At 41.5% G+C, this 11,197-nt stretch overlaps 1 protein-coding gene across 2 annotated transcripts; it reads right to left on the bottom strand.

The window, feature by feature from the left end:
- Positions 1-2,011: 2,011 nt before the first annotated feature.
- adcyap1b (adenylate cyclase activating polypeptide 1b) lies at positions 2,012-8,141 on the bottom strand. Of its 2 annotated transcripts, XM_026374046.1 has the most exons (5): positions 7,846-8,141; positions 7,347-7,451; positions 6,259-6,393; positions 5,775-5,879; positions 2,012-5,127 (listed from the first exon to the last, which is right to left on the bottom strand). In XM_026374046.1, the coding sequence occupies exons 2-5, from the start codon at positions 7,448-7,450 to the stop codon at positions 4,944-4,946; spliced, it is 528 nt and encodes a 175-aa protein (XP_026229831.1). In that variant the 5' UTR covers position 7,451; positions 7,846-8,141; the 3' UTR covers positions 2,012-4,943. The 2 variants fall into 2 exon arrangements, with proteins under 2 accessions (XP_026229831.1, XP_026229832.1); XM_026374047.2 differs by lacking the exon at positions 5,775-5,879 and having other exon boundaries at positions 7,846-8,138.
- Between the last annotated feature and the right edge of the window lie 3,056 nt (positions 8,142-11,197).

The raw sequence follows: 11,197 nt of genomic DNA on the forward strand, positions 1-11,197 counted from the left end.
GAAAAGCCCTGAACACAACCTCCCCTTCCCCCTCAAACAACTTATACATGATTAAGATGTGTCTAGAGGCGAAGCAGGGCAGAGGGAGCATTATTAAAAGCTATGAATGAATCCAAACTCAGTTTATTGGAGCCAGCCTGTTCAGGCAGCTCTAATTTTGGGAGATTTTCCCATTTTTCTTTTGAGAACCCGCCAACAAAACAACCCAGGGATATAACTTTGGAAAATTCAGATCAAGTGTAAAACAGCTCAAAGACACTGAGGACCAGGTAAGAAGGGGAGCGATGCACACCACAGATCAGCCGTGATGCGGCACTACGAGGAAGGGGGAGTCATGTTTTATTGATTCAGGCATTAATGCACATTGTGTACAAATTGGTTGAGGGTGGCCTCTCATATGAAGCCAACGCCTACAGGAACAAATTGGTGGATTTGTCTCACTATCCACATGTGGGCATATCAAGGCATGAATATCAAATCCAGTTTATTAATGAATATATTTAATGTTTCATTTCACCTGACGCAGTCACTCCACTGAGAAAAAAAATGTCATGGAGGAAATCTAAGAATCCCAGCTTGTCATCAGGACTAAGCCTGATTTTCTTTTTGACAAGTAAGGAGAAGCATTAGCGGGGGAGGGGAGGGATGAAGAATGAAGATGTCCCATGTATCACACAGGTAGCTCAAACACTGACAGTCGACAATCTGCCAAGCCTTTTCATCTCTACAGGGAAACTCTGGTGAATCACTGTCCTCGGGGGTGAAACGACGATGTGCGTTCCAGAAAGTGTGTGGCCGTTTCTTGTGGCTGGTTTTTGTTGAGTTTCAATAATCGTGTTTACCACCTGTTTTCTTGTAGATCCAGTGTTGGTGGGAGGCATGCAGTGTGCTTTCACTGTCCTGTGAGCACTGTATGTGTACACAAGTGTAAGGGGTAATGCAGAATCCTATCCCACTCAAGGACTGACTGTACGGTGCACACAAATAGCCAAACACACACATATAGGCTTGTGCACAAACACATCCACACACACAGAATCTCTCTGTGTCATTTCCTTTCCACACATACAAACACACTTGACACATGCGTATACATAACCGTGTCCCTTTGTGGACCGTTGCCATGCAACATTTCTCTGATTGGGTTAGTTGAGCTCTGGTGCATGTGCGCACACAAACACACACACACACACACTCTCTTTTCTGCTGGCTGATGAGGATCAGATCACACACACACACACACACACACACACACACACACACACACACACACACTCCTTTGCCACACCCATCCTCTTCTCTCCTGGGACACAGCTGCACTTCCAAGGCCAAGGATGGAGGGAGGAGGGAATCTCTGAGTTCTGTTGCACAGTCCAGGGTTGTAGCTTTTCCTGATGAGCCCATTGGACATGTTGGGGGTTCTGCGGCTTGAATTACGGGTGCATCGTGCAGGCATATTTACCCTTTAATCAAACCCTATTTACGTTTTATTTTTTGCAACTTGAAATACTACAACCACGTTAAAAAGTCATAATGAGCTGAGGATTTATCAGTAAAATACACTTCATTTTCTGTTTATGCTGCAGTGAAGCGTCATTTACTCACTGCTCAGTACTCAATGCTGTGAGTTTCTCAGATTTGCTGTTTCACTTCTGTTGAATGTGGCTTTGGAGGAATATATTTAACTTCATAGCATCTCAGGTCAACAAAACCCACCGGAAAACGTCATCAGCTGGTGTGGTTGCTTGTTGGAGGATGTTTGACTTTATTTTGTGTAATACGACTTGATGTTTCTGTTTGTTTGAGGAGAAGATCTCTGCTCAGCAAATATGTGGCCCTGGGAGATTCTGTTAACTTGTCTTTGTTTGGAACAATTAAGCTTGATTGAAATCTAGAAAACTGAAGTCAGGATGTGTGAAAATAACTCTCTGCTCTTCCTGTTTCATAACATATGTTGCAACTTTTTAAATGATGTATTTCAAAGATTAGACATTGATTAGAAAATGTTGTTTACAAAAATTTATTCATACAAATCTTACAACACTTTCATAACATTGAGAAACGTAAAACCCCATATAAGGACTCCTGTGTGTATAACGATGTCACTTGTACTAAGGTTCACTTTTAAAACACATTGTTTTCAGATAGATAAGAGATTAAACATTGAAGTAAGGCGTTTGGCGCTTTCAGAAATATCAACAACAGGCATTTCTATGATCTGAACAACATCTCTGTCATGTTCTGAAACCCTTTTATTCTAGATAGCGGTGCACATAGTTGTAAATAATATGTTGGGGCTCTTTTCTGATTAATAAATTACTAACTAATATCAAAATAATCAACAGTAACAAACACTAGTCATTGTTCACAACTCCCACAGACACTGAACACCCCAAATTCATGCACACACAGAAACACACACACACTGCCTGCTCCGCCAACATATACACTCTATTCTTTTTTAATTTTTTTACTCAACAAATCATTGGCCATGCTTTAAAAAGAAAGCCTAATTCTACTACTGTTGGGGCAGACTAAGCCGAGCAATTAAACAGAGTAAAAGGAAGTTTCAATGTAAGCTAATGGACTGCAGCATTGTAGGGCCACTAAAATTGCCATCTGTCACTTGTGGCGATTTTTTTTTTTTTTTAAGTTTTATTTTTTTCTCACATTGAAGCAAGGCACCAAAGCCAAAAGCTGTTTCCACCTCCACATTCGCGCCCAGTCACTCATTCACACACAAACAAACATCAAATGCACGCACGCACTCGAACATAAACACAAATGCGCACCAATATGCAAACAGTTACATCCGCGCACACGTCCACATGTTGGATAAAGCCAAATTGGATAAATAGTGTATTCATAGTTTGTGTGGGGGAACACACGCCACTGATTGGGTTGCAGGGGTGCATAAAGCTGCATTTGCATAGTATTGAATAAATACATAAGAAATCTCTCCAATAAAAGTCAGTGGGAAGATCCCTCTGCTCGAGGGCTGAATTTGATTCAACTCCATTCCAGTGCAAGAGGGAAACTCTAAGAGTGGCCTTGTGCAGCTTCACTCACATCCTGTTAACCCCTCTGCTGATACCAAAGTGAAGGGAATTCAACATCTGATATTTTCTATCAGACTCATTGACCCTGATCTCACTTTGGAAGCTGAGGTGAGGCGGCGGCGCTGTCGCCTCTTGTTTCTTCCTCCAGAAGCAACAACTTGTCTCTAACCTGTCTCTTACACAACAGCCTACTTTGCTTTCTGTATCACACACATACTGTCTCCTCCTCGTTCATCTCCTACATGCATACCTCTCTCTCTCTCTCTCTCTCTCTGCTGACACTCTACTCATCTCTTCATCACATCCTCACTGCACATACTCAGTAGACGTCTAACACACAGATCGGCTTTGTCTCAACGATTGAACCACGGCACTGTCAAATCAACTATTTAGCATCTAGAAGCAAAAGAATCTCCAACAAACTGCTACCAGAACAAAGGCATTCAGCACAAAGGGCGTCCAGTGTCTTGTCTTATGATATCCACAATGACAGCAGCTGGGGAGGCAAAAATTCAACAAGTCAGTGCAGTACCAGTTTCCACCACCTCTAGCCCTCCTAGTTCACATTTCCATCACATTTGAAGGGGTGGGGGGGGGGGTGCTGAAATAGGCTTAGCAGAGCCTACCTCCCAAAGAGCACAATCCAAAAAGCACAATGGCATGCAGTTTCTAAGCAAAATTAGCAAGGTGTCAGGTTCCACATGCACCAAGAAACAAGAACTAACAGGTAAATATTCCTAACTGTAACTCAGATGCCACCTTTCCTTGACACCTCTTGTCAAAAGAAATGCTTGATCTGCTTCGTACATCCCCTGGTGCCTTTCTGGGTAACTGTAGTGCTGCCCAAACACAATCAACAATTGAAGCACATTCTTCCAAATAATTCTGCTGACTGAACACAGACAACACTGAGGTGAATATGTGCACTGTGTAGTTTCTATACTGTACTTAATACACACATATGGAACATTCTTTACACAGTCCTGTTAAGCATGATTTTTCTCCTACAGTAAATGACTTTGAGGCAAGTGAGCAAGCAGTGTTCGTTGCATACTGTCAACAGCAGCTCCTGTGCTTCCTTCATGTTTAATATAGGCAATCTCGCCCTTGCACGAGCCTGCAATGAAATTTCAGTTTAAGAGAGGGTTGGGTTTTACCGCTGGTTACATGAATGACCATGTTAGTCAATCAAAGTGAAGGCTGTTTACAACAAAAGCCAGTTGAATTCCCCTGGAGGGGCAGCAAGCTGTACAAACCCACAGAGCTCCCATTAAGGGAGCAGGGAGATGGGTGGACAAGGGCAACATCTATCATTTAGGATAAGCCCGATATGCCTCACATAGCATGCTCACTGCTTCTTTGGGCCTGTCTGGAAAACAAACAACACTAAAAAAATAGAACGTTGGTTACAAAAATAAGTATAACATTCAATACTTTGATTGTCTTTTTAAAATCTATTTATTTTCTGCATATGTAGATGACCTTTAAAGATTTCAAGCGCATAACGTTGAATGTGCACAATTATCTTTTTTCTAACTTCTTTCTTTGTTTTGTTTTTTTATGTATATATTTTTTTTAGTTATTTGTTTTTTTGTTTGTTTGTTTGTTTTTTTTAAGTCATTTTGTTCAGTTTTCAACATCTTAACATGAAAATAAAATATTGGTCCACAAAGGATAACTGTGCGGTATCAAGTGCTTTTGTACAAAAAGAAAAAAAAACGATATTATTATTAAAATATTCATTTTAATGGCTTTACTTCATACATAAATACATGTTGAAAGAACACAGGCGCAATCCACTGGTTGGTCAGATATATCTGAATGACTTTGATTTAACGACTGGATGTATATACACAGGAGGGCAGTTTGGGCGCTTTAACAACGCTACAAATAGGCAAGTCGACGTCCTTTGTTCCTAACTCTCTGTCTGTACCTTCTTCCCAGAACCGCTGCCAGGTATTTCTGCACGGCCATCTGCTTTCTATAGCGACTGTAGCTGTCGGTGAAGATCCCATCTGAATGTCTTTTGGATAAGGGCTCTGACTCGTCCTCCATGCTGTTGTCTTCACTGGAAAAGACAACAACAGCAAAAACACACACACACACACACACACAACAAAGCCCATTAGTTAAAGCTGCAGCCTCCCACTTCTCGACAGACTCCCTGCTTTTTTTTACATTTCACATTTTAGCTCTGATAATCTCTTGCGCAAAGTTGCTTAGAATCATTAATAATGCATGTGTGGGCCTTTTCTTTTTTTATCCTGTTTTTTTTTTTTCTTTTCGTTTGAAAAAGGGCGACAAGCAAGACAGCGTAAAAGAAACAGTGATTTAAGCGTTTTAGAAAAAGTCATAAATGATTCACATACAGCCCATTGCACATTCTGACGCGGGAGTTTTCATCAGATCTTGGGCAAACAAAATCAATTTATGGATTAATAACACATAAATCGCAGTGCACTTAGTATCAGAAAATCGACCCTCATTCTTTAAAGAGGAGCGCAGTGCAACAAAAACACCAAACAAAAAGGTGGAATGGGAATGTCCAGACGTTTTATATGCATATATATATATATAAATGTGGAGAAATAAAAAATAATAATAACAAAACACTCACATCAAATGATAGACGGTGATGCAGCAGCCTGAACTTGTGCAGCGGAGAAACTTAAAATAGGATGGCTGCAGGTGAACGCTTATAAGAAATGCCCTTACCCTGCACGAATTGTCATCAGAGAATGGAGATAATGTCTCGCTGTTAACTGACCCAGGATCTCCCTCAAGGCTCTATCTAATTCTTCCTCAGCATGCCTTTCTGGTCTGAGATGAATAAAACGCGAAAACACATAGATCATCAGTGACTAAAAAAAGCGCAGACACAATGATCAAAAGTAGCCTAAAATGTCCCCCCCCCCCCCTCACCCACCCACCCACCCACCCGCAGGTCCAGTGTCACATCAGGTGCAATTAAATCGGAGCCACACAGGCTATCCCTCCGTATCTGCCGACCTTTTATCTGGATTATTACCAAGACTGGGATTAACATTTTAGGCTACTCCGCATGAAAATAACACTGAACAAATAACATGAGAAACTCTGGGGAAAACAAAGCAAGCAAACATTATGGCAAACAGCAAAAAAGTCTTTCAAATGAAATCCAGCTCCAGGCTTTTAGCCTGTGCTACGGAGGCGCATTTACCTCTTCTCTGGTGGGTAGTATAGAGTGTAGGCGTCGTCGTTAAGGGACGGTGGGCTTCGTATAGCAATCTGGTCGCTATCAAAACCCATGTCGGATAACGAATTGCCATCCTCATCGAAGGCGTCGTTTTCAAGTCTGGAAAAAAAAAAAAAACAAGGGAGAGCGTTCATCACAAATTTGATCTGTGCACAAGTGGGAAGCAGCAGTGAAAGAATGCCAAAATGTCTGCATCCGCTTCTCAAATCAGTGGGAGGTTAAATGCATTAGAGCTACTGGAAGAAAATAAAAATGAAAATGCAGAAGATTAGTGTTTCGAAATAAAACCGGAAAACGAAATAATTCAAATTAGGCAAAAAATAATGTTTTAAAACGTATTAAATGTGTAAAACCTTATTTTTTTACTGTTTATTTTATTTTTTTTAATTGGCGAAATCTGTTTTAAATTCCAACTTGGTGCTTGTGTATTAAACACAGGCTGCAGCCTCGTTAATTATTTAAGAACCGAAACAATGTGTGTGAAAATGAGTACATTTCGAGCAGGCGTGGAGCCAAAACCTGATTAAAACAATGCTGCATTTAGCTGTGGAAAATTAGAATCAATGAGAACCACGCCCAAATTGTGGATAAGCTTTTCGCAGAAAAAAAAAAAGAATAAATCTTAAATAGAAAGAGCTCTCCGATTCGTTTTGCCTCGCCTCTCCTTGGTGACGCCAGTCCACCGTCATCCCAAGGGCTATCCATTGCACTGACTGCACTCTCATTTTTAATAAGGGGAGTTCTGTGAACCATCCCACCGGACAGATACCTCCACACAATTTACACAGCCATTTTCCACACAGGACTTGCATTTTGCGTGCGTTGAAAGTGCGATTTCCTTTTGTCATTCCTCGAAATTATCACATTTAAAACAGCGCGCGTTGTTTGCGCAATTACGCACACTTTGAAATTAAGTGTCCGAATCACTTCATAATAAAACCACAGTGCAAACACCGTCATTGAAAACCGTGTTCAGCAGCATTTTACATGAATAAATAAAAACATATAATGCGGTAATCATGTTAGAAAACTGCTTACGCACAAACACCTACCTAATTTTAGGGTAACTTAGTCCGATAGGTGTGCAGAAGACGCTGTAGTGCATTAAGATTCCGTAGATGAGCAAGATTAAAGTCGCTTTACTCGAACTGGCCATGCTGTTAGAAAATGAAAAACAGTAACATGGAACAGGTTAGTCACTCCTAGAAACAACATGCTCGCTCTTTGTTCTGTCAAATTCACATGCTGCGCTACTTCTCTTATAACAAACTAAAAAGAGCTGGATCGAATATTCAGTTAACTGAGTAAAGGCAGCGTCCAACAAACCAAAAAAAAAAAATGTTTCTCTCTGTTTTTTCATCCCATTTCGTAAAAGTTTAACTGGTATTGACACCCAGTCCTTTTTTTTTTTGCATGCAGCGCCAAAGTCGTTAAAAGCATCAGCTCTCCATGCAGTGCAGAGTAAAAAAAAGCTCATTTTCCTTTACTTTATCTCGCTCTCCATAGTGAATTTCTCCGAGTTTTAAGACAATCCTCAGATAAAGCACATACCTATAGCAGGGAAGCAGGGAGAGCGCTGTGCGGTAGGATGTGATCCGGGCGCGGCTGTGGTGGAGAGTGAGTGTGAGAGAGAGAGAGAGTGAGAGACGGTATCTTTCTCACGGCACTTCTTTCCTGGCTGAAGCGCCTCCGTCGTCTCCTTATGTTCCCCTCAGTGCAGCCTGTCTCACTTTTATACACCGTTAACAGGACTCAACCCGTCGCAAACAAAAACTCAGTGGGAAAGTGCGCCGTATGTTCGTCTACATATCGTTGCTCTAAACTTTTGTCCTGGGCTGTGATTGCCTTGGATTTTTATCCATGCATCGTAAGCCTTGCCCCCTCCTCCTCCTCCCCCTCCCTCCAATATGTCACATTAAGGATTCTATAGACGTCATCAAGTCTTCCTCCCGGAATATAATAGTACAGTTCCTTCCTCATCGATGCATCCGTCAGACTCACCCCCCCACCCCTACCTCCCTCCTAAGATGGAAGTTTACTTCGAAACTTTCTTCTTTTTAAACCAGAAATGGCTGGGAATGAATGCGTGAACTCTGCACAGGACGATGTGACTAATACAAATCCATTTGCCCCTCACCGCGACACACACACACACACACACACACGGGCGTGTGCGCGCGTCATCAATAAGTCCAATTAGGCTTTTATGATTATGACCGAAGTGGGAAATGATTATCTGTGCTGGTGGTGGTTTCATGTGACTGGACGGTTTTGATGGAGCGGGAGGGGGTGGGGGTGTGGGGGGGGGGGTCATACTTCCGCTGAGCAAGTTCAAGGCCTCTGGGGAGCCGGGAGCTGTCCAGTGCTGGAACGAATCGTCTCACATTGCCGCTTTTTTTTTTTTTTTTTTTTTTTTTTTTTGACTTTTTTTGTGATCATTCCCAATAATTGCTCACTGGATATCAAGGGGGTGGTTTTAATTGCCGTGCTATGACAGCGCCAAGGCCTCGGCCTGTCCCTTAGATTGCTGAAATCAACGAGACGCGTAATCTGATTTGACCACGGGCTGGTGACGCAGGGAGCCGGTTCAGAGTGCCATCAGCCTACGTGGCTTCATAAAGGATTCAACTATTTAACCAGCATTATTCTGAAATGATGTGTACCATTATAATGTGCTGAATCACACGGCAAAACGAATAAAGCTTAGAGGCTTGGAGCTGTACAGTTACATATGTGGCAATTAGAGAACAAGCACTGCGGCCTAACTCCTACCACATATTGAGCAGGTGACTAATTTGGTGCATTTCGTAGTCGAACCTCTGTTGTTGCCGTTTCTCCTTAACATGCTACTTATAATTTGCACATAGCAGTAGAATAAAACAGTAGACCACACTTGACAAGTATAAACCTGGCATTAATATCCATCATATATAAACTGCACATATGTTACGTGTTATATGAGACTTTTAATTTATAGGACGCCTATAATGATAAACTCTTTGTTCGTGTGTGAAGCTTCATTATAGAGGTCACCACTTCTTTTAATTCAGCACTGTACCCCCCTGAAGAATACCTATAGCTCACCAACCAATTGAAGAGTTTGTAAAAGCGGAGACAGGTTCACGTCAGCGTTTTGTTTACGCTGACGCAACGTGACGAACAGAGCCAGTCACCGGCTGAGAGGCCTATCCACAACTTCTGCACGGGGCGTGATTCCTATGAAGAGCGCAACTTCAACCCCATATGTTAGAACCGGAGCAGACTACTAATATCAGGCCTGGAACAGCGGGGACAGACGCAGCTCGGTAGCCTGAACAAACGGCGCCATCAAGAGGAGAGATGAGAAACATCCGAGCGTCACCAGTAGCGCACACATCATGGAAAAGGGAAAGATCATTAATCCCACTCACCTTTATTTGGTCGTCATGATACAGCAGAACAAAGGCAATGGTAAAGCCACGTAGGCTGATGTATTACTATTGACACTATTTGGTAAATTGTGCTCAAGTCATCCCAGATCCTTTTTATGAAGCAGCATCTACTTGTCACAAGCTGCATATGACAATAAGCTGTGAGCAACTGACTTAAAAATGATTCTTCTGTTTCATTTAAGAGACTTGAAGACGTAACACTATCACTGCGTCGCAAGATAAAAGCAAATATTAGATGAAGAATAACATCTTTGTAATGATTCCTCCATTTATTAAACATTGTGCGAGATTTAAAACACCCCTAAGACAACAGACCAAGGGAAATACAACCTTCATTGCAACATGTATTTGTGTTTTAATGATTCAATTATGGAGACTGTCCTCAGTAGCATCACTCTGTGTGTAGAGATTTTAATCAAGTAGAGAGAGGATTTAACAAAACATCAGATTTGAACATGGTTGAACACTTGATCCAAAATCATATCTGTATGATTACACTTCCTTAACTTTAAAACTAATTTGATTTAACTCTGCCCCTGCTTTGACACAGCTCTGCTTTGCTCTGGACACTCCACCACCAACCCTTCAGGTAGGTGTTATCATGAAATGACATGTTATTGTCTGATTGGTTAGAAGAGGGAGCCTCGGTCAAAAACATTTAGATACTACCCCTTAAACTCAAACACAAAAATCCAAATATCCTACCAAACCTTTCACCTGACAGTAGCTGGAGTTGTATTATCTTATGAACTACATTTTGTTTGAGCATTAATGTCAATTATTGATCATAATGAGGCAGTGGTTTAAATAAAATTCAATACTGAACATGTTTCATTCACTAAAGAAAACTCTGTAGAGGTATGTTTAAAAAACAGTTTTAGAAAAAAAACAGTAAGTGACACAAAAAACAAGCACAAACCATTGTGATGTTGTTAATAAAAAGGTAAATTGCATCTTGTTTCCCTCTGGAGCCTCTTTGTGGTGGTCCCCCTGAAGTCAACCTGCAGTGCTGTCTGTGCACAGAGCAGTCAGAGCCAGCAGGGGCCAGCAAATCCCTTCAAACCGTCTTCACCCACTGAACCTGCTCTTCATTATTCAGTCTTAAAATCACCCTCTATGCTCAAAAATAGCTTTGCCCCAGCTTTTTGTTATTCTATAACTACCTGCATCAGTAATATAGTGCTAGGTTTACTCCATTTACCTTTGGAAGCCACTGAAGCCATAAATAGCAGCTTATATCATGTAACATATGTTAACTGCAATCCGTTTTACAGCCTGTGCTGCAGAAACCCTTCATTTGGATCTGCATAGGCCTGCATTTCAATTTAAAAGGAGACTATAATTACACATTTGACCTCCTTCACCCGCCAATAAAACCTAGGGGGCGCCAGACGCTCGCATGTTGGGAATGAGGTTCAAAGGTTAAACGGCACGATGCAAGAACAAGCCTCAGTCTAAATAATGCAGGGTAA

This window comes from Anabas testudineus, chromosome 17 (genome assembly GCF_900324465.2).
Source record: "Anabas testudineus chromosome 17, fAnaTes1.2, whole genome shotgun sequence".
Taxonomy (NCBI): domain Eukaryota; kingdom Metazoa; phylum Chordata; class Actinopteri; order Anabantiformes; family Anabantidae; genus Anabas; species Anabas testudineus.

Excerpts from the sequence above, each read along its gene's own strand:
- adcyap1b (XM_026374046.1), bottom strand. The coding sequence starts at position 7,450 with ATGGCCAGTTCGAGTAAAGCGACTTTAATCTTGCTCATCTACGGAATC. Across the intron at positions 5,880-6,258 it reads TACTACCCACCAGAGAAGAG|ACCAGAAAGGCATGCTGAGG; the intron begins GTAAATGCGCCT and ends TATTCATCTCAG. Across the intron at positions 5,128-5,774 it reads CTGATGACAATTCGTGCAGG|TGAAGACAACAGCATGGAGG; the intron begins GTAAGGGCATTT and ends TGTCTTTTCCAG.